Consider the following 24,577-nt stretch of genomic DNA (forward strand, 5'->3'; position numbering starts at 1 on the left):
CTGAGTAGCTGGGATTACAGGCACATACCACCATGCCCAGCTAATTTTTTGTATTTTTCGTAGAGACGGGGTTTCACCATGTTGACAAGGATGGTCTCGATCTCTTGACCTCGTGATCCACCCGCCTCAGCCTCCTGAGTAGCTGGGATTACAGGCGTGAGCCACCGCGCCCAGCCCTGAGTCTACTTTTGAATATATTTTTTAGAAGTGAAATTCAGATAAATCAATAGAAAAAAAATGCCATCTTGCTGAGACTAGCAAGTTTAATACTTTCCAGCTGTTCCAAATGCCTCCTTCTAGCAGGATGTTCATTGGAAATAACCCCCAAAAATGTTTCATGTAAATTGTGAGCCATGATTTTGAATACTGGATTAAATCTCTTAAAAAGGATTTACATAAACTGACTTAATTATTTTCTGTTACAGATCAAGGGTGCTTTGAATTTTTACCTTCACAAAATAGAATGAAATATTTTAAATTTGATAGAAGTTTCAGATACACTGGTTATAGAGCTCATTGAAGGATATAGTCACAGCAATATTTTTTGTTGGATTGAAATATTTTTTTATTTCATAGAAGTTATTTGAAAACATTTTTTCCAAATTATAGAGATGCTATTAAAATTGAGTAGCAAAGTCATATAAAAGAGTTGCAGTTTAGGTTTCAATGGTATTTAGTGAGTGTTACTATAATTAAATATTATTTTTACATTTGAGCATGTGAAGCCTCAAAATCAGTTCTTCTCAACTGTGGTTAAACATCAACATCCCAAGGGGAATGTAATAAAATGTCAGTTCTCATGTAGTACACCAGAGGTTCTGTTTCAATTGTTTTGATGTGTGGCCTAGACTTTTGTGGGTTTTTTTAAAGCTCTCAGGGTGATTTTAATATTGATCGAGTGTGTGACCCATTGCTCTAAATGCTACAGGTGAGCATTTGACTACTTGAATGGATATCTTTCTTCTTGAAGCTCACATTGCTTGTAAGGCCCATCTCTAACCAGAGCTGGGAATTTCCCACAGTCTGATTTCAACAAATTGCATGGTTTAGACTGAGATCAGTAAAGGTGTTTTGCTGATAGGAATCAGAACTGTATCCAGAGCGAGGTGTGAGTGGATCAGTCAGCGATCATGAGAAATGGTCTTAGCAGTTAGGCTCCTTTCTGTGTTCATAGTGTCATGGTGTTCTCCTCATATTTCTCCAGCACTTCAGCAGTCTTTCTTCTTAGTAGGATTTCTCTATTTCTAATTCATAACACCCACCTCTCCAAACACACACACACACACACACACACACACACACACAAACACACACCCCATAGCCTCTTTCATCTTTAAAAATATTATTCATTTCAAACTTATTTCAGTAACAAGATTTGAAGTCTGTCTTGGGTTTGAAATCTATTTGGGGATGTACTTATTTATTGTTTGATAATCCAGAGTTTTTTTTTTTAAGAACATTAAAATCAAATGTGGTAAAGATGTTTAATATTAAGGAATCTAAACCTGTAACCCATTACATTGACATATCTTAAAGGAGAAAACATACAGAATTGTTTCCATAGATGACAAAACATTTGATTTTTCTAGGACATCTGTACTCTATCATTTTTTAAGCATGGATGCAATACCTTTATGTAATCTGTCATTCATAATCTGGCTTAGTCAAATGACCCAATAATGTCCTCGATAGCACTTTCCTCTCTTTACGGGATCCAGTCTATGGAAAATGGTAAGTTTACATCTCTCTTCAGTCTTCTTTATTCTGGACCATTTCCACAGACTTTGGCTTTAGAGCATTGAAACTCGTGAAGAAAATTGTCACCATTTTATTAAAAAGAAAAGTGTACTTATTTTGGATTTGTCTGATGCCTCCCCATGATTAGATTCATAATACACATTCTTAGGTAAAACACTAGAGATATGGTTTTGTGTTCTTGAAATGTTCCATTTGGAAGCACATGATGTCCATCTGCTCATATTGGTGATGTCAGTTTTGATGAGCTGGTCAAGGTGTTGTCTGGTGTCTCAGCTGTGTTATTTTTCACTTACTCTATTCACAAAAGTTCATTTGATGAGGAAACACTTTAAAACCATACATGTATCACATTCCTCACTAAAATTACCCTAGATTTATCATCCGTTGATGACAATCACCTAACGCAGTATTGACAATGATGATTAGAAAATGATGATTTATGAACTTTAACATTCTCTCCGAATCGACTAGTTGGCACTCAGCGTTCCATCACAAACAGGAATTAGCTCTCATTTACCAGTTATTTGATATTTCATTTACTTAGTGATTTATTATCATCTAGAAGCACAATTCTTATTTCAGTGATTTGTTATTCATTTCTTTACATAATTATTCTGGTGCACAGAGTTTTTCAGATTAGGTATTAGAGCTCATCAGGCTAGCTTTTGTGTTATTATGACATGCCTCCCTTGTTTATTTGTTTTGTTTTTGCAATTCTTTAATTGTTGGCATAATAACATATTCCAGGGTCATACTGGACTTTCACTGCGCCTTTGAAATCAGCCACTTATCCAAAGAGCCCTGATTCCTGTTAGTGAAAATGGTATTTGAATAAAAATTGTGAGCACTAGGCATGCTTATTTCCACTGAAGTGTATTCGCTTCTTGGGCCTTTCTGCAAACAGGCTCGTGTCAAAAAGGTAGATTGAAGCACAGTACAATTTTTATTTTATCTGAGCAAACAATGATTCATGAATCAGGCAGCTCCAAATCAGAAGTGGTTCAGGAGCGTCACTGAGGGAATGTGAGTGGGAGGCTTTTATAGGATGAACAGAAAAAGAAAGCAAAGAAAAACGGTTGATTGGTTAACGTTATACAGTTGCCTTATTTGATCTATCCTGTTGGAAAGGCCCTAGTTATATAATTATAAGTTTGTTGGTTGCATCTGACTGGTAGAGCTTAAGTTCTGTTTTTCTTCAATGTGGACATTTACAAGAAGTAAGATAAGTTTCACTTATTTTTACATATTAGACAAGGTTAGGATCAATTATGAGACCTTACTGGCTTAGTCTGCTCAGGGAATTTTTAGGTCTTATTTCCATTTTTATTTTTTTGACACTAGTAAATATATGCCTGTGCATATATACACAAATACTTATGCACATACCAGCACAGATATGCATGAACACATACACAAACATGCATGTTTTAGAAATCATGGATTTACATCAATACATCTAATTTCAGTCCATCCTTAGAGAATCACTTGTTGTTTTCTCCATTCTATATTTACATGTTCCATTTTCTCAGTGAGAACCCTGGCTCCCAACATCACCAACATATATACTTATTTGCTCAATTCTATACTGCATTTCTAGTTACTTTTTATAAGTGCTGCAGACACACCACTAGACAAAGCAAATCTACCAAAAGAGATCAGGATTTGCAGTCCACCCCTCTCCACTCCCCAACTCTCACTGTGCCTTAGTCATGCCCAAGATTGGGGTATGTAGTCAAATGCTGTGTTTGTAAGTTATCAGATTTCTTTTATTTTCTTCTCTTTCAGTGTGGTGATGGTACTCATTTGAAATACAATTTAGCTTATTTATTTCAGATCACTTTCAATTTTAGGTTTTATAATCCCTTCCCATCTGTATTAATACCTTTTATAAGATATAGAACACTAACATACTTCTAAAAGTCAAAACTATGCAGAAAAGCATACTGAGAGGATCCTCACTCTCTTCATCAAATCTTGCACCATGCTTACCCTCATCTTTCAGATAACCAACTTTCTTGCTTTCTGACCTCTTTGTGCATGTGTTTCTTTTTGTGTAAAAGTAAATAGACATATTTGTGTGTTATCGTTTTTCATTTTTTTTCTGCAAAAATAGTCGTGCATTCCAAATGTTCTTTTGTTCTCTGCTTTTACCACACAACATAATCTCCTGCAATTCACTTCAAATCAGTTCATAGAAATCCTTCTTGTTATTTTTTCAAAAGCATAGGACTGGATTCTATGTATGCAATGTAATTTATACAATCTACCCCTTATGTTTGATCATTTAGGCAGGTGCCAATATTTTGGATTGTAAATAATACTGCACAGAATGATCTGTTGTGAGCCTATTTTTATATTTTTGGAGGTGTATATTCAAGGCATTACTAGAAATGCAATTGGCCAAAAGGTACATTTATATTCAATGTTACATTTAATCTTTTCCATCTAATTTATTCTCAAATAAATATCTAAGCCTTTCACGTTTACTTGGCAATCTCATTCTCACCTGTCTTATGTTAGTAATCACTTCCACCATCCGAGTTCAGGACCACATCCTCCAAATTGCAATAGCCTATGGAGTCTTTCTACTGATCTTTCCTTTCATATCACAATGTGGTTAAGTAGCTTGGAGCAGAAGGCGAAAAGGAGTTAAATGGATTGGGGAATGGGACTGAAGGGCAGGATGAGACAGAGCTGGGGACCAAGGTGTTCCAGAAGCTAACTTTGTGGGAAGCCTAGAAGGGTGAGGTCCAATGTGCAGAGCAGGATGAGGCCCTGGCACCATTGTACAGGGATGCGAGCTGGTGTATATGTCTCGTCGGTCATCCTAGAAAGTGTCAGGTCTGTTGGGCACTGTGAAGAATCAGAGCTAAAATACTCTAGTGTAAGGCAGAAGACCAATCCCAGAGGCTGAGTTAGCTGGCAACCGAAAGAGAAGCTGTGTGTCACAGCATGAGCACAGGAGTCTGGAGCTTTTGCCTAGGCACCCATATGCCATGTCTTGGAGGCTCAGTTGTGAATTCTGCTTGATGGGTGAGACAGGAAGTCTCAGAGTTGTTGTAAACTTCCCACATCAGCCAGGAATGGTTTAGCTGCCTGTGGGGACTTCAGTGAGGAGTCGTAGATTTCAGAGGCAGAGGCTGTTGCTTCCCATCTTTTCTGAAAAAACTTCCCCACACACAGCCCTAACCAAGTGAGTTTCTGCTCTTATGTTATAGATGAGAGACCCATATTATATGTGGCTACACATAGAACATTATATGGATTTATATTTGTATTTATAAAGCAAAACATATGACACAAAGGCTTTTGCAATAGACTTGTGGCAAATGCTATACAAAATGTATTGATAAGGTATCTCTTTTTTCTGCTCTGTGATTTACTTAACTTTAAGCATCTCATTATTTTCTATAGCACCTAGTTCCTTGCCAATAACATAGATAGATAACAAGAAAGCTTAATGGTTGGATATGTGGGTGGCTGGGAGACAGAATGAATAAATGTGAAAATGAAAAAGAAGGATGATAATTAGATAACAAAATCTATATGAAGTAATAGCATAAATTATAGCTTAGATTTCAAATTACTTTTATGAATTGAGATAGCTTTTAGAAAAAAAATAGAAGAAAATTAAGTTTAATAACAGAAAAATTCTCATGAGTATTTGCAAAGTAGAAAAATAAACTCAAGTTCTGCAAAATCACCATTTATATGTAACTGTGAGAGAAAAAATTTATAGATTATAGTGAATTGCAAGTGTTCTGGGTAACAGAATCATGCAGAAGATATGAAAACAAGGATATTGTCAGCATCCATAAATATATTTCCTGGAGAAAATGTTTGGAAATATGACTAATATACTCTGTATCTTAATGAGATCAGAGGAAGAACCCTGAATCTTCTCAAGTCCTGTGTACTAGGTTCAGCAGTGCTTCTAGAAACATGACTGGGGACATACTTGGTCCTGGCAGCAGCTCTATGAAGCAGAGATTATTTGCTTATAAGGAATCTGGGAATTAGAAATGAAAGCAGTGCCCTTAAAAATGCATAGCTCATGAGGATTAAAACTCTGAGGCCAGGTGTGGTGGCTCACGCCTGTAATCCCAGCACTTTGGGAGGCTGAGGCAAGCAGATCGCAAGGTCAGAAGTTTGAGATCAGCCTGACCAACATGGTGAAACTCCGTATCTCTTGAAAATAATAAAATTAGCCTGGCGTGGTGGTGTGCACCTGTAATTCCAGCTACTCGGGAGGCTGAGGCAGGAGAATGACTTGAACCTAGGAGGTGGAGGTTGCAGTGAGCTGAGATCACATCACTGCACTTTAGTCTGGGTGACAGAGTGAGATTCCATCTCAAAAAGTAAAAAAAAAAAAAAAAAAAAGGAAAAAGAAACAGACTCTGAATTCAGCTACAGCTCTACCTTAGTCACAAGTTCATGCTCTTTCTAATACATCACATATAGATTTGCCAATATCTAGTAATTCAAACTAAATTGTCAACAGCATCTTTGGTTCCTCCCCATCCTTCACCCTGTACACTCAGTCAGTCACCAAATGCCTTCTACTCTTTCTCCCAAAATATTCCCAAATGTATTTGTTTCTTTATAAACTCATCACTTCATGTGTCTAGCCACTGACTTCATTCCTGCAGACAAATCTAACAGCCTTTTAACTTATTTCCTTGTATCCACTTTTGCTGCATTTCAGTTCATTCTCCATATGACAGCCAGAGTAATCTGGTAAAAAGTCATACCTGATCACTGGACTCCATTGCTTCTGTGTCTTCCAATTATTGTTGGATTAAAGCTGGAAATCTTTAACATGACCTGTAAGACTTCCATGAACTGCACCTCGAGTTGCTTTCTTCATTTCATGCCACTTTTCATGCTGTTCTGTATACCTCAATCCCATGTGATGTTTTCCCTTTACCTCCTCTTTTCTCGCTGCGCCTGTCTATTGTCTAGTAGTGGACGTGAGCCCCTTTGCCATCTCACTTCTCTTAGCTATGCTTTTTCACTTGGCTTTCAGTTCTCAGCTACTTCCTCAGGGACTCTGACTTTGACCTCCTGGTCTCAGTTAAATCCCCTTGCTATGTGCTTCTGCAATACTTTGCACTTCTGTATTTATTTTATCACATTGGTTCTTACTCACATAAAACTCTGAGAGGAAGGTTATGGCTGATGTCATCCCTGTCGGATTTTCAGAGTCCAGGGTCATTTCTCGTGGTGATCAAGTCTTGGTTGAGACATGTTGATGGCTGTGATGAACATTAAAACTCAAAATATATACATGAAAAAGAAAGTTTCTTAAGTGGGCATTCTATCTCTCAATATTATTTGGATGCAATATTAATATTGGTGAAATTAATTATGGGGGATGTGGTAGAATCTTCAGATTTGGATGACTATGTGGCTTGTAGTAGACCAGATGACTACAGTACCTTTGTAATTCTGAGTTCCCCTGAGAATCTGGTAAGGTCCCAGGAATCCATGCCTTAATCCACTCTGGTCCCATTATTATAAGGACATGTGTATCAGTACAAGTTAATGCTGAGGAGGGGAAATTATCAGGGGCATATATGATTTTTACTTATGCATTTGACAATAAATTATTTCCAAAAATATTTATTACATAAATAGTAAGTTCAAACATTGTGCAAAGCATTGAATAAATACTGGCGAGGAAGATAAGCAAGGTTTCTTCCCTTACAAAGCTTAGATTTTTCTGCTTTATTTCACATCAGACCCAGGTGTGATCAGAAGACATTTGTGCATTGGTTGGATGGCTATGTGTAAAGTAGCTCTGAACTAGAAGCAGTCAAATTTACCTTCAATAAATGATTAGAGGTCCATAATAATAGCTGTGTGATATAAAATACAACTGCCATGCAAAAATAACCTCAAGAAAAAATAGCATGCGCTTTACCTTATCATACACACAGAAATACCTAATCGAAATATTAGAGATGGCATAAAAATTCATTAATTTTATATGCATATAACAATCTTTTTTGTTTTAATGATTTAGGTACATGTCACTGTGGCAGGTGTAAGTGTGATAATTCAGATGGAAGTGGACTTGTGTATGGTAAATTTTGCGAGTGTGATGATAGAGAATGCATAGATGATGAAACGGAAGAAATATGTGGAGGTATGTATATCGACTCTAGAAATTAATAAAAGTACCTGGTTTTTCACCTATTTCATTATTCTTCTATTTATACATCAATTTCTGTGCTAGATGTACTAATTCAATTTAAACCTATGTTTATCTGGAAAATATTTCACATAAGGAAGGTGAGACTGTGGCCTTAAGGGTAGACTAGTACTATTTAAATGCAAAGCCAAATTGTCCCCAGAGGAGAGCTGTGTCATTCTGGCAAGAGGCCAACTGCATAGCTCTGAAGTAGTCCTAGTGGAATACCATTTCCTCTGCTCACCTTAGCCACTTTTATTCTCCTTTCTCCTTTTCTCTTAAGTGTATATTTTCATTTCTTTCTTTTTCCCTTTCTAAAACATGAACAATAGTCTCATGTCCTGCTGGGGACATTGAAGGTCCACAGGATTATTAGCCTAGAGTTTACCTCCCCATCTCTGTCCCTACATATTTAGATAACATTTTCCTTTTCTAGTATCACCTTTACTCCATTCATTTTTCTGTTGTACCAGTTCTTGCATATTTGCTGGTGACAAATTCTGCAATAATTGCTTTACATTCATTATATTTTGCCTCATAATATCACTCTAGGATAAGAATTACATTTATCCACATAGACAGATTTGGAACCTGGGACTTGGATAAATTAGGTAATGAAGCCAGGTTCAGTTCACCAGTGATGGTAGAATTTAGGCTCATGTCTATGTGACACCAAAGTCTGTGTTTCTAACGCTTCACCTCTCACGACTGCATCCGTGCCTTGGAGCTCAGAGCTCCACAAGAGGATTCTCTCCTCAACATTTGCAGTTTTCATCTCTTCTGCTCGCCAACCTCCAAGCCTGTGCCTGGAGTTTCCATTTGCAACCTTGACTGGCATAGGAAAAGGAAAGTAGAAAGTAGTGAGAATCAATCGGTTTAGGTAAATTTTTCTTTGCTATGATCAAACTTATATTTCACTCCTGTCTGATGGCATTCCAGTTGATGGAATACTGCTCTGCATGCAGAAATGGTAGTTTTGGAAGTATTGTTTTCCTGGAAGAATTAGAGCCCAGTGGGGCCAGGTGGAACCAGAGACCCCTGAGAAAGTGTGGCTAGCATATGGCAAGCTTTTTCCTTTGTTTACATTTCTGTAGCTTCAATTCCTCTGAGTCATCCAAATATATTTATTTTAGGCCTGGTTGGCCCTTCCTTCTTGGTCTCCTGGCTGCACAACTCACCTGGATAGAACAAACACCGAAATCTTATTTTCATTTTTCCAAGCAATGACCTAAGCTAGATGCTGCTCAGACAATTCTCTCCTAAAGGACTCAGTCCAAAAATAATTAGATCAGTTAGACAAATTCATCCACAAATATTATGTATGTCCTCTAGATGTTTAGTTTCCAATTATTACAGATAAAGGAAAAAAAGGAAGGAAACATACTTTAGGGCCAGTCTGTTGTTTAGACACCACCAAAGCAGAGTCTATTTGCATGTATAAATAGAAAAATGTAACTTGAAACAACACAACAGAAACTGTTTAACTTTCAACCTTTCTAGCTGTTATTTCCATTTGTTTGAGGCTTAAGCAATTTCATGGTGCAAAGTCTCTGACCAAGGACACCAGCACTCCAGTAAACACCCTCTGGGGGTGACATTGCCTGGGATTGTAAATCTTTCCATGTGTCATTCACATGAAACAAATCTGCTGAGAGATGGTTCTACAGTTCATCAGTGAAGCAGGACAAATAGAGATTTTCTTGCTCTATCAGTTTGCACAAAGCAAAGAATTATGTTTATTATCTGGAATGTGTATTGTCCTAAAGCACACATTTTAATCTCAATTATTCAGATGTGTCTTGTTCAATATTTTTGTTTGAGTTATATGGATATCTGTTTAATTTTCCATATCTGCATACAGGTATATTGTTACATAATTTTTGCTTCCTTATTGACCTCTAACTCAAAAGTTTCTTAGTAAAACCCTAATTCAATACTAAATTGTATAAATATTTAAAGAATTTGGATGTGAGAAATATAGATTTTTGATCATTTGTTAATATAGTAATCCTTACATATGTAGCACCTTCTGTATAAATTTTCTGAAATTACAGAGAAAATAAATCCTGTAATCTAAAAAGGTAATTGAGTCTTACAAACATGACTCCTAAAGAAAGCAATCAGTATACATTCTTGCTTTTTTGTCAGTGTAATCATTGAGTTCTTGAGGCCTGTGATATGTCACTAGGATATGATTTAATTCTGTGTGCAAGTGGGCACCATTTTTAACTTCATCAATAAAATATATAGATTAGATTACTAATTAAATCACTTGGCAGCTTTTGTATTTGCTTAAGTAAACAAATTTAAAATTTAAATTCATTGTGGAAATGGTCATTGATTGTTAGGTTAAGAAGTGATTTTCTTTGAATATTCCAATTATAACTCATTTAGACAAAATCATGGCACTGGGTTCCTGTCTCTTTCGCTCTGTCTCATTATAGCACTCTTTCTGTTCATTGTTCATCTCTGTCTCTGTCTCTTGGAGGTATGCCTTCTTGATGGAAGTCTCATCTCCTGGACATGAATAGCATAGGAGACCAGAATATTTTGTTGTATTTCCTGCTTCTTATGTGAGTTTTACAGGTCCTAATAATGTTCTTGCCATTGGCCAGAGATACCATAGTGTTAGAATGATAAATATGCTTTGAAGATAATGAAAAGTAGCCTCATAATCAGTTTCGCATACTCTTTTGGGGATTTTGGCTTTAAGAGAAGAGAGATGGAAAGAACAAAAGACTTTAGCCATAGACTGATAAAACACAAACTCCTGTAACACAGAGAGAATAGACTAAAAACAAAACAAGAACAAGGACATGCATTTATGCTTAGGTGATATAACTACAAAGATGATATTTTGGGATAAATACCATCTTTGGGGAATTTGCAGAAGGATTGCTAGACATGGATAAGGAAAGCATGGATGTGACAATTTACTACAGATGGCTTGGAGGCAAGTGCAGATGAACAGGTAACAGGTTACACAGAGGTGGGGGCTGAAAGGAGGGCGTCTGGACACAAAATGATGAGTGTCCTTACCTGTCATTTGTATCCTCTTGACAAGTAGAATGGGAATTTGATTGTGAAGCCAACGGTCCATGGTGTTTTATTTGTCTAAATAATGATTAAACATGGACTAGGCTGAAAACCTGTCTCTTTCACATGGTGGAACACAATAGCTTGTGAGACACAGTTGAGAGTTGAGGGAAAAGATGAAATATTTCTTCTGCTTTAAAGAGTTGTTTGACCATTCATAACGTGTATCTCAGTAAATATGCACCACTGGTTTCTCAATAGTTGATTTCAAATGAAATGTTTTAATAACAAATTCAAGAAATGTCCTTAGAGTGAATGCTCACATCTATTTGGGTTCAATGCATGCATTTGAGATGAAAAAGTAATAGACTCTCATGGTCATTCATGTCATTTCTTTAAAAATACTTTTAATCAGCTCCCTGTCCAGGCCAAGTTAAAGGGCACTTTGCTCTTTTTGTATAATTAAGCAGGTATAAGCACAACCATGATGTGTTTGGAGAAAGCTGTATAATTTGATTATTTTAGGCAAGGAATGTAGAGCTTTGACATTATTTAAGAAGGCAAAAATGATCACAAAGAGATAGAAAGTTAATTCTGCTTGTGAAAGTTGCTTTTTTCCTCACTGTATAAAATTCATTTTGGGTAAAGGCCATGGGAAGTGTTACTGTGGAAACTGCTACTGCAAGGCTGGTTGGCATGGAGATAAATGTGAATTCCAGTGCGATATCACCCCCTGGGAAAGCAAGCGAAGATGCACATCTCCAGATGGCAAAATCTGCAGTAACAGAGGTGTGTCATTCATACATGTTACCACATAATGGGAAGGCAAACAAAGCTTTTAATTGTTAACACTTCTTTTCTCTGTATTTCCTCTAGTGGGGAGGAAGTTATCTTCTAATCATTTACTTTGATATAAATCAACATTTACTATACCAACAGTCTTTTCTGTCTTGTATTTTATTGAGTAGAGAAGAGAAAGATAAGAAACTTGCTGTCATTCTTTAAGCTTCACTGAACAAACAGTTAACTTAGGGACTGTAATTTCTTTGGCGGCCCTCCAGAAATAGCACAGTACAGATAAAAGGCAATTCTTGTAGATACTTCTGTTAAATGTCTCTTGACTAACAGAACCAACTACAGCATGAGCATCTAATTATCCAGAGAGCATTCAGAAAACCCTCTTGTCTTAATTATGAGTAAATGGAAGGCTTGGTTGAAATGCAGAATTGATATGGACTAATTTAACTTCTGTATGCAATAATAAAAATGTGATATTGAACATAATAGTTATGGAAAGTATATATCCAATAGCCATATGAAATGTAGACCAACTTTACAAAGGAGTTTAACAAAATACATTAATATTGCTAAACTGTAACTTAAAGGTAGTTAAGTAACTGTTGATATCAAATCAAACAAATTAAACACAGTTTTAAAATTCCTTGAAGATGCTTAATTTTCCCTTTGCTGTAGTGATAAAGAGAGCCATGCTAAACTTTTTATCGCCTATTTGATGAAATTAAAAAGTGAATATACTTCTTCTTTAAAACTATAAAAATCTAACCATAGCATACCATCTTTTAGAAATTGACATGGAGAAATAAAAGGTGCCACATTTCTTTACATAGAGAAAATAAATTAAAAAATACAGGAACTTGGAGCAAAGTCATAAAGTCCTCTCTTTATAGGGACTAAATCTTACTATATATCATTCTAATTTACCTTATGCTTTCTTTTCATATACAAGGATGTGTTTTCTGCATAAGTCCTTTTTATGCAGTAGAATTCACACTCAACTTTTGTTAAGTATATGAAGCTTGAACTGTGGTACTGTGGAAAATGACTATTCAGCTGTCAATGGGAGAGAGGTGGAAAATGGAATTGGTTGGGCTGTGGATTAAATCAGGTTCTGCAGCAGAGTTATGTTGGCTGTTGGAGACGCGTCCTTCAGAAACACACTCTAAACCTCCTGCCTCCCACTTCCCTGTACTTGGAGCATTCTGACCTGGAGATCTGGCAGAGGCAGAATGAGAAGCGGCCTGCCTAAGTGAGGCTCTCAGCTTCTGAGAATCAGGGATACGTGAAGACAGGGCAGAAGTGGGCACTGAGATGAGTCATTTTTTTTTTTTTTCTTAAAAGGTGATACTCCTGTCTAACCTGAAAGCGTTTCTGTATCATTGCCTCCCTAGGTAACAGAAAGACGCTGGTCCCCACATATACCTATCTTGCCTTCCTTTATCCCCACCTTCAAGGGCCAAAAAACCAATGTTGCAGACACAACTGTTAATAGAACAAATGTCATCCATTGCCCACCTGGTTACTCAGTTTCATATTGGACCCCTTTACGCATGGCTGGAGAAGCTGCTGCTTTGTCACATCTGCATGGCTCCTAGTCCCTGTTCCTCCTGACCAAACCCATTTGTCCTATTATGAAAGCAATGCATATCCATTTTCAAAAATCTAGACACTAAAGTAGAGTACACAGAAAAATAAGAAAATGGCCCATAAGCCTAACATCCAAGTATAACCTCCTTTTACATTTTGGTACATGAGCATTCAGTCTGTATTTATTTATTAAAATTCACTTGTGTGGCTGCCCTATCCCTGTATTTCCTTCTTACTAAAGAAAAAAATTGAATCATACTCTACATGCTGATTTGTAATTTTACACTTTTATTTCATGATATATGTTGCTTATTTTTCCATGTTTATGGAGCAAAAACCTAATTATTACTTAGTGATTGCATTGTAGTCATGATATGTGTGTACCATTACTGCACTCATTCTCCATTGATCAATATTTTGGTCACTAGTAGTTTTTTAAAAACATCAATACAACTATATTTTATATTTCTGAACACATACTTATGTGTACTTTTTCTTTCTGTTGGGTACATTAATTAAAGTGAGCTAAAAAGCTAAATAATAACACTGATATAAAAAGTACCCCATCTCTACTAAAAAATACAAAAATTACCTGAGCGTGGTGGTGCACGCCTATAGTCCCAGCCACATGGGAGGCTGAGGCAGGAGAATTGCTTGAACCCGGGAGGCAGAAGTTGCAGTGAGCCGAGATCGCGCCACTGCACTCCAGCCTGGCAGCAGAGCGAGATCCTGTCTCAAAAAAAAAAAAAAAAAAAATGTGTATATTGTAAAATCACTACCAAGAAAGTTGTACCATTTCATATTCCACTTCAGAGCAAGAAAATGTCCATTGTCCTACACATTTACCAAGTCTGGATTCAAGCAATATTTTTCACCTCTGACTATCTGACATACAAAATAATTGCCAGTCACAATTGTTTTGAAGATCTCCCACTGCTACCTGCCTAGGAGTAGTCAACTGAGTGATAAACATTTTTCATGTTTATCATAATTTCTGTATGAAATTTCCTATTGTTCTTTGCTTTTGTCTATTTCAGATTGGGAATATTAATTCTTTATGTATTGAATCCTAAGACTTATTTATATGTTTTTGAAAGTATTCTTTGTCTTTTAAAATTATTTTTACATGCTAAAAATAATTTATTGAATTATTGTGTGAATACCAAATAAGTCTACATAATCATGCAGCTCTTTGAATTTTTACTAACAACACAGCCAGGTAAACAATTCTCAGATCAAGAAACAAACAGATTAACTACTTGTTTCACCTTTATCAGTCTTTTTTTTTTTATATAGTGTTTTGTTTCCAACCAAACTTTTCAACTTTTGTGGAAGTTTTCAATTTCCTTTTTTAGTAATTGTGCTTTGGCAGTTTTGAACAAAAAGTTTAATTTTATTCTGTGGTTTTGTTTTGTACATTTAAATCTTTAATCCAACTGATACTTATTTTGATGTAAGAGGTAAGAAAAAGATTTAACTTTATGTTTCTATCAAATGATTAGCTGATTGCCCTAAAGACAGTTGCCGATTATCCACACAAAGTAAATATGATTTACAGTTGGGCATTTCCCTCTGCAAATCTGCAAATGACCAAGTTTATATCTCTCAATCTGACCTCCTCTGTAATCTGGGCTCGTCTGATCTAGCAAACCTTACTTCTTAGTCTTTTTTTAACATGCACTTCAGGGGCCCGATGCCCATCCCCACCCTTCTTTGCTTAGTCTTGTTTCCTTGACTTTACCTTAGTTCTGCCTCCAATGTCTCCTAGAACATTTCGTCTAATCCCTATATACCCAGTCCATCCACTGCTAATTACTCCAACCCTCACTGATCCTCTCCTCCAAATTCTTACAGCATTCATGTCTTAGTTTACAAAATTTTAGCACACTGTTTTTAGTGTTTGCTCATTTTTCTTTCTAATTAGGTTTCCTTTTGCCAAATAGATTGCAAGCTTCTTGAGGGAAAGGATTGTAACTTGTATAAATTGTTTTAGTATTATCTTTGAAGGAAACTAACACAACGCTAATGACACATTCCACCAACTCACATATTTATAGACACATATAATAACTTGTTTTACTTATTAAGGAATCTCTACTATCAATATCAGATGGTGTTTTTCCTTTTTAGAATATTTTTATCTGAATATATGTGTTTTTCAAGTACAAAGTAAGCAACAGAAAATGATAAACAATATGTGAAATGCTTTCTTTCATGATTTTTCTTGACTGGATTCTTTTAATTCTCCTTCCCACCCAGGGACTTGTGTGTGTGGTGAATGTTCCTGCCACGATGTTGATCCTACTGGGGACTGGGGAGATATTCACGGGGACACCTGTGAGTGTGATGAAAGGGACTGTAGAGCTGTCTATGACCGATATTCTGATGACTTCTGTTCAGGTAAGGGCTGTTTCAATCCCTATTTTTCTGGAGGGGGAGGTGGGGATTGTTAATGGATAAAAGAAAAGCAATTAGAAAGAATAAATAGGGCCTACCATTTGATAGCACGGTAGGGTAACTATAATCAATAACTTAATTGTGCATTTTAAAATATGTAAAGAGTATAACTGGATTGTTTGTAACACAAAGGATAAATGCTTTGTGTTACAAAGAAACGGGGTGGAAACCCCATTCTCCATGATGTGCTTATTTCACATTGCATGCCTGTATCAAAACATCTCATGTACCCCATAAATACATGGATCTGCTGTATACCCACAAATTTTAAAAAGTAAAGATTAAAAAATAAAAAAATACGTATTTCCCCGTTTTCAAGATTTCTAATTCTCACAGGCACTGTAAAAGAAACTGAATGTGCATTTTAAAGTATGTTATATTTGCAGTGCTCCTACTAGTAACTTGGAAAACCTCCAGAGAATTCACAAAGTTGGCAAAGACTAGAGACAAGAGTGCACCCACTCTGTTAAAATTGGTGTAATTCCTTACCCAGGAGAGCCATTTGCTCTAGAGAGCAACTCAGCTCAACTCAGACTACAAGACTAGCAGAGCTGTTGACAATGAACAGTTGCCATTAGGACAACTATAGTAATCTATTACAAAACAGGGTAATACAGTGTGCAGTGGTAGTTTGTGCATTAATTCTTTGATAGGGTTTATACTAAATTTATTCTGCAGTATAGTCTATAATTGAATGTCAATTAGTAGATTCAAAAATTTTTGACTGTGCTGGGCGTGGTGGCTCACACCTGTAATCCCAGCACTTTTGGAGGTCAAGGCAGGTGGATCACAAGGTGAGGAGTTCGAGACCAGCCTGACTAGCATGGTGAAACCCTGTCTCTACTAAAAATACAAAAATTAGCCAGGCATGGTGGTGTGCTCCTATAATCCCAGCTACTCAGGAGGCTGAGGCAGGAGAATCACTTAAACCTGGGAGGCAGAGGTTGCAGTGAGCAGAGATTGTGCCATTGCACTGCAGCCTGGGCGACAGAGCAAGATTCTGTCTCAAAAATTAATAAAAAATAAATAATTAATAAATAAATTTGACTGTAAACACTATGGAGCAGATACTGCCTGTTAGGGACTAAGTGACATCTGGGCTCCTGGTTTTACCCAGTGAAGGAGACAACCATGATATTTGACTTCATGGAGTTTGCAATCTAAATGCAATGCATAAGTTGCATGATGTAATAGGACAAAGAAAAAGAAAGCAGTGAGAAATCTGTCTGAAAGGTATCATTTAGCAAAAATGGAGTTATGAATTTTCAGTCCAGTTCTATTTGATAATCCATAAGGTAGAGACACACACATATACATCTTGTTAAGCTTGACTGCCTGATTGGTGCATGCAGATGGATAGAAACTCCTCTGGTCTCCTGAAAGTTTGCCAGCAAAGGGAGATAAAAGAGCTGCCCCATTTAATTATGACTGTGCAACTTTTCAAAGGCTTCTGCAGACTGACTGGGGAAAGCCTGCTGCTAAAAATTCCCATTGCAGAAGGATTTCCCTCTTCTGATAATCTCTTGTGCTCCAGAGGATTTCCCAAACATTTTGTGAACACTGTTCTCTTGAGGTTATTTTTTTTATTATTCATTATACATGCTCATGTTCTTCATTATCATCATTACCAATACAGTGGTGCATGATCTCAGCTCACTGCCACCTCCGCCTCCCAGGGTCAAGTGTTTCTCCTACCTCAGCCTCCTGCGTAGCTGGGATTATAGGCACATGCCACCGTCCCTGGCTAATTTTTGTGTTTTTAGTATAGATGGGGTTTTACCATGCTGGCCAGGCTGATCTCGAACTCCTGACCTCATGATCTGTCTGACTTGGCCTCCCAAAGTGCTAAGATTACAGGCATGAGCCACTGTGCCTGACCTGTGCGTGGGTTTGATTCTAAAAAATAGGCTTGCAGGTAAAGAAAGATGAGAAGGCCATTCCTAACAGAAGGAACAGAGGGATGGAATCTGTGCATGGAACCAGACTCTGTTTGAAATTACCAGAATGCACAAGGAAGGAAGGATTTGGTAAAAGGTAAAGTTGGTGGAGAAATGAGAACTTGAGGGCTTTTTACAGTCCTGCAGACCCAGGTTTTATTCTAAAGGCAATGAGGAGCTAATGATGATTTTAGGCAGTAGAGTGCTGTAGTCACCGGATTTCTAGTCTGAGTATCTGGGAAAATGTTGGTGCCATTTACTGAAATAGGGAATATGGAAGGTGGTTGTCAAGTTTGTTTCTAGACATTTCCAACATAGAAGACAAAGGGTAAGCCAAAGTTTATATTTTTCTCCAGCCTGTTGGATATGTGAGGCAGAGTCAGGGCTAAACCAAGAGAATTTCAAGTTGTAAGCATAGTGTTGGTAGTTAAAACTATGCTGGCATTTAGGAAATGCCATTTGACAGTGCCTTTTTTTTTGTACTTTAAGTTCTGGGGTACATGTGCAGCTCTTCCAGGATTGTTGCATAGGTATACACATGCCTTGGTGGTTTGCTGCATCCATCCCCCGTCACCTACATCAGGCATTTCTCCCAATGTTATCTTTCCTCAACCTTCCCACCCCCCGCTGTCCCTCCCCTAGCCCCCCAACCCCCAACAGACCCCAGTATGTGATGTTTCCCCTCTGTGTGCCCATGTGTTCTCGTTATTCAACACTCGCCTATGAGTGAGAACATTCAGTGTTTGGTTTTCTGTTCTTGTGTCAGTTTGTTAAGGGTGATGGTTTCCAGATTAATCCATATCCCTATGAAGGACATGAACTCATCCTTTTTTTGTGGCTGCATAGTATTCCATGGTGTATGTGTGCCACATTTTCTGTATCCAGTCTATCATTGATGGGCATTTGGGTTGGTTCCAGGTATTTGCTATTGTAAATAGTATTGCAATGATCACACATGTGCACATGTCATTATAATAGGACAATTTATAATCCTTTGGGTATATACCCAGTAATGGGATTGCTGAGTCAAATGGAATTTCTGTCTCTAGATCCTTGAGTAATTGCCACACTGTCTTCCACAATGGTTGAACTAATTTACACTCCTATCAATGTGTAACAATGTTCCTATTTCTCCATATCCTCTCCAGCATCTGTTGTCTCCAGATTTTTTGATGGTTGCCATTTTAACTGGTGTGACAATATCATTTTAAGGTTGCCTTTGAGGTAAATGTGAATTGACACAATTTAAAATAAGAAAATAAGGGAGATACATAAAAGGCTGTCTGTAAAAATTGTAAGTGTGTGACTTGCTGATATGGAGCCCTTTTTTTCCCACGGGTATTTGCTTTCTTGTGAAATCCATGATCTGATGTTGATCCTGATTTTGGACTCGGGTTGAAAAATTCAAACTAACTACATTATAGTGATAATTCAGAGTCCTGTGAGCCAGTCCATCTCACTGTGGGGGAGTGGGGCTGTGGGGTACAGATGGGTAATGACTCCTTAATTGACACTTCAACCCTTGTGTAACCTTCAATTCCTGCAGTGCATCATTTAGGCTCGGAGTGCTTACTCCAAGCTGAGCAGGTAAAGTGTCATGAAGGAGGCTGTCCTAGAATCTAATTTTCCTCTTCACCTATTCCCCTCCAATCCTTCTTCCCTGTTTTTCTTTTTCTCACAGTTTCCTTTCTTCTGTACCCTATGAGACTCCACACAGTGGGTATGGACAGGTAGGGGTGGGAAGAGGTGATGACACAATCGGCTGTGTTTTGAGCAAGAAGACATCAGTCTGTTATGGTGATTTTATGATTTGCTGGTTGAAGTGAATGGAACATGGCCAGCCCTCTGCAGCTTGGCTCCCACGCTTAGAATGAGGAATTGAGCCCAACTGGCTTCTCCAGGGCATCTTCTCCACGACCGTCCTGTGTCAGGAGCTCATGCAGGTGGTGCCCCAGGAGATGTAGCTGGGAGGCCGAGAGGCTGCAAAGGAGCATGTGCAGAGGCCCGAGCCCCCTCCAGTTCCCCACAGTCCACAGCTCAGCTGCGCACCCAGCTAGGGTCAGGCAGCCGAGGCTTCTGTGGAAACTCTGGTACAAATCTTCGAATCTCCTCTCTCAAGTGAGGTCGAGCCTGGGATCCAGGCGGGGCCCGTGCTCCTTCTGAGAGCGGCTTCTGGTCTTTTCCCTGGGTCCTTTTCCCTGCCCTCCTTTGTTTGCTTTTTTTTTTTTTTTTTTTTAACTTAAATGTTGGGTCAAGTTGACAACCAGTAAGATGATTTTTTTAAGGGGCTGGAAGAGCAGGAGCCTTCCTCTCTCCCCTTTCTTTCTCCCGCACACCATGTGCCAGGGACCAGATCACTGTCCCTGGGCAAGCAGAGCTACTGAGACTTGGAACCTCACCATGACCGAAGACCTGCACTGACGGCCGGACAGCCGGCCCCAGACACACGTGCTTAGCTTCTTTAGCAGAAGAGGAAATAGATTCAGAGAAATTCAGTAACTTGATAAAGTTCACACTGCCATTAAAGTCTCATCTGAAAACACATATAGCCTGACTACTCCTGTAACTTAATCTCCGGTGATACAAATACAATTCTCCAATTTTACTTTATTTTTTTCTGAGGAAGAACTGTCCTCTGGGTACTCAGATTCTTTTTTTTTTTTTAATAAAACTAAGATTCCCTGAACATCATTATGATCTAGAACAGACATCAATCTCTGGAGTATTTCATTATTTTTATAAAATCTGTAGAATTTTATATCCTGTATGGTATTATGCTTAGAGAATTATTAGTCTTTAAATTTTTCCTAATTACCAGTCAAAGTTGCAGTGTATGAAGGCTGCCATATAGTTGATTATTGAGTATGTTAATGCCTTTCTGTTATGAGACAGAAGTACCCCAATGACATCAATATTCTCTAGTCATTCATGCAAGTCTAGAATATAATAAGGCTCAGATGAAGTGAAATTTTGTTTTTAGCTCCTATTCTTGCCATCCTGAGAATGTTGGTCTTATTTAAGTCCAAGGGAAATCTCCGGATGGATTAGTTTAAGTTAGCTCTTTTAATTGACATTCTCCTTTTATTTATTCATTACCATTCTGTCCATTTATCTATTCAATAATACATTTAAATGTAAATATGTGGGATAGGGGACACAAATATGTTGAAACATGGTCCCTATCCCAACCAAGTAAATCAATTTTATTTACTTCTTTTAATCCTGTCGGTTGTTCATCATCCACAAAATATGTGTGTGTTTGTGTGTGTTTATTCACCCATACACCACCATGACTCATACCACTCATACGCACACATACCCCCTCAAATACAATACTGTTGACACAATTGGAGTGTGACTGAAATGTTCAGGGCATGAAAGGGCATCCTGAAATGTACCAACTGTCCTGTTTGTCACACCCAATTTACTTTCTGATTCTAATATAACTGCTTTATTTCTAATGGCTGCTTACCAATCATGTCTATTTCCCCAAATCCCACAACTGGGAAAATACACCACAATGTGACCTTAAACTGTATCGTTCAGCTTCCCCTGCCTAAGAAAATTATAAAAATATGAGGAGAGTTTGGGCTTACAGTTACATTAGTTTGGAAAATGGAATCCTTTGATAGAACCATATTATATAGTAAAATTGTCCCTGTGGATTGCCAAAGCATTAAGAAAAGAAACTAAAGGAAATGATTAAGTATATTCCACCTGCATTTTCTTTTTTTTTTTTTTGAAATGATTACATGTTTATTTGTGTATTTGTTTCCTGTTTTCAAGAACAGCTTATAGCTTTTTAAATGTCAGCTTCCTTTTTATCATGACATGTTGGGGTTAGATAAATCTTTAAAAGTCACACCTGCATTTTCTTGAAAGGAAAAATCAATATATGAAATTAATAAAAAATAGCAAGTACTACTTAGATCTAAGTTATTCCCCAAAGGTTTTCCCTATTGATGGTCTTCATATTACTTTGTAAGCTGTGACTTGTAAACATCAGATTCAAATTCATGGGCACTTTTTGATCCTTTAAAAAGAAGGAAATATCCTCTAAAACAGAGAAGTGTTTGTCTGGAAGAGATGCAACTGCACTTGTCCTGAAACAACTGCACCTGTTTCTGGAGTTTGGATAGCACAACTCAAAAGCACACAATACTTACAAGTAAACAAGAAAAGGTTTGGTTAACATCCTTTCCTATAATGGCATGAGAGCCTCAATAACTCTTGCCTTCCCACCCATGCCTGAGGGCTGCTAGGTGGCTGGTCTTGCTGCAAACCTTCCTTTTCATATTGGTATTTTGGGCTGCAGTTATTTTTATGGTAGGCAGATTAGACCAACATGTGTGTGTGTGTGTGTGTCTGTGTATACATACATAGAGGTCTTTAGAGAGCATTTATCTTATTTGAATTCTTCTGATGTTTGATATCAGGGACAAACAGCACCATTCTGTATCTTTCATCTCTATTTCATTGATCTTCTGCCTACACAGTTTAAAGGAATACTGATTAGAAGCAATGAAACCAAAACCTGCAGGCTTTACATATACATAAATTTGACAAACTAGCATGGAAGCATTACATTTCAGATCCATGTGGTAAATGTATCTTTTTTTAGTTCTTTCATTTGTAAGATAAAGCAATTTAAGATACGGCCCAGGAAAGATAGTGGCACATCTAGTTCAAGAACACAAGTCTCCTGATTTCTTCTTTTATGACCTTTTCGCTAGTTGTCTATTAAGAAAAAAAATCCTGATATAATGTTATGGCAGTCTAAAGGGTTTTCATACTAAATAGATATCATTATCTCTAAACTCTTCTATATAGCAAAACCCAACATTTTCATCTTCTTGACTTTATCTCTACAAAATGATTCTTTCTTTGGCATAACTTTTAAAATTGGAATTGAGAAACTGGTAACTTCACAAGAAAAATTGCAATTTTGCTTTATAAATTCCTGTCTTATCTGAAAAGCTCAGTACCTGCCTGAGAATCTGGTAGCAATACCTGAGATTTCTAAGTGATTTTTAAACTCTACCAATTCAGTATCATGATGGATATTGTAGGAAATGTAATTTCATTTAAAATGGGATCTCTAATATTTTTGACAGCACATGACTAGCTTCCTGAAATACGTAGGATACAATTTTTATTACTGAAAAAGCAAAAGTTATGTTTATGTTTTAACTTCTGTCAATCTGTAATAAACATTTAAATTAGGCGATACCATTGTCAATATTGTTTTTCATTATAGTAGGCTTGAGTTATAGAAACTTTGTTCATACTTTTACACTTGATTCTTCTATGATATACAGTGGGATATCTTATTTAGAAAATTCTACTTTCCCCAAACAATAAAACCAGTTCTCCCCACAAACAATGAAACCATTAAACACATTCTGTGCCACCGTTTTGTCATTTAAACTGGTTACCATACAGTCACTGACTCTCAGGAACTTCATTCTTTGTATTTTTAAGGAGGAACCTTGGTCATCTTGAACTAAACTATATTCCCCACTTTGATACATCCCTGTTTAGGGCTAAGGTCTTTTATCCTTCAGTCAATCACAGCAATGACAATGCGCATGCAATTGGCTGCAGATGTGCTATTGAGAAGGTTATTGAGGAGTCATCACACACATGGCAAAAGTAAGGACACATATATATTCTTCCCAGCTTTGCTTAGGGTTGGCAATGCCTGGAGGTGAAGCACAGATTTAGAGGCATGATCCTGGAGAATGTTCATGATGCTGAATTAAGAGCACAGGAAAAGAGGTGTGGGAGCTTATGGGCTCTATTTTCCCCCTTATGTTTGTAGATGAGCATCAGGAATAGCAATGGAATATAAAAATAAAGCTGCAATAATAGAATTATGTTAGAGGAAAAAGGTTTAGAGAATTATAAACTGACTGAGAGAAACAAAACGGCAAGAAAACAGAATGTGCATATGGGAGAATAAAGGTGAAAGACTGCCAGAGATTTCTTCCTGCAGGTCTACAGCATCTGAACTTTTTTTTTTTTTTTTTTTTTTAAACAAATAAGGCTTCCACAGCTAATCTGACCTTTTGATATTTATCGGATCAGATTCTAACTCTTTCTAATAAAATCTGTCTTTAGGATTTTATTCTGCCACAATTTTCTAAAAATGTCAACATGTGAATGAACTTCAGATAGAAAATAATGATTGCTTTTAAGTATGGATTCCAACTATGCAACATAAGAACATTCTCCCCTCAGTCATGGGTCTCTCTCTGTATCTGTCTTTGCCCCAAGGTTTGTACTGTATTCTCCCTCTCCAGGGAGGGAGATTCTCCTGTGGGGCATGCCACTGCCTGTGAATTCTGGTGGGCTACAGTGGCAGATGACATTCTCTTGGGTAGTTAGGGACTTCCTGGTGTCCACATCTGCTAGATGCATTGTTCTAAACTTTACAGCCATTAAACTTTCAAGAATAGATAAACGTTTTCCTCTTCTTCAATCTGGTTTTCAATGTTACTGTTAAAGTGTCAACAACCAATGTTATTGTTAGAGCATCAACTAGTCTCTCACAAATGCCAGCATGTTCTGTACTTTGCCCAGTTTCCTCACAGCAGATCTAACTGTCTCTGAAATAAAACCACTTGTCTCCAAGAATTTCAAAGCCATTGGCTCCTATACAACAAAAGAATTGATAGTACTTTAAATGTTAAAGATTTATGTGTTAAAACCATTATTTATGTATGCATTTCCAATGTAGATCCGTTTGCAATGTTTGTTCTTAACCTTACTTGAGGGTTGGAAAGATAGAAAGTTTTTTTTTTTTTTTTTT

General features: G+C 37.3%; 1 protein-coding gene across 4 annotated transcripts in view; it reads left to right on the forward strand.

The window, feature by feature from the left end:
- Nucleotides 1-24,577, forward strand: part of ITGBL1 (integrin subunit beta like 1) — a 274,140-nt gene that overhangs the window by 98,655 nt on the left and 150,908 nt on the right. For 3 of the 4 annotated variants that reach the window (XR_001817264.2, XM_017501329.2, XM_037728946.1), the window contains exons 4-6: nucleotides 7,784-7,906; nucleotides 11,636-11,776; nucleotides 15,632-15,772. Coding sequence is in view for 3 of the 4 variants with exons in the window: in XM_017501329.2 (XP_017356818.1) it covers nucleotides 7,784-7,906; nucleotides 11,636-11,776; nucleotides 15,632-15,772 (405 nt within the window). In the remaining variant the exon portion in view is untranslated. The remainder of the gene's footprint in view (nucleotides 1-7,783; nucleotides 7,907-11,635; nucleotides 11,777-15,631; nucleotides 15,773-24,577) is intronic. The other variant, XM_037728968.1, reaches the window with a different exon arrangement.

The sequence above is a fragment of the Cebus imitator genome, unplaced genomic scaffold (assembly GCF_001604975.1).
Source record: "Cebus imitator isolate Cc_AM_T3 unplaced genomic scaffold, Cebus_imitator-1.0 Scaffold14, whole genome shotgun sequence".
Taxonomy (NCBI): domain Eukaryota; kingdom Metazoa; phylum Chordata; class Mammalia; order Primates; family Cebidae; genus Cebus; species Cebus imitator.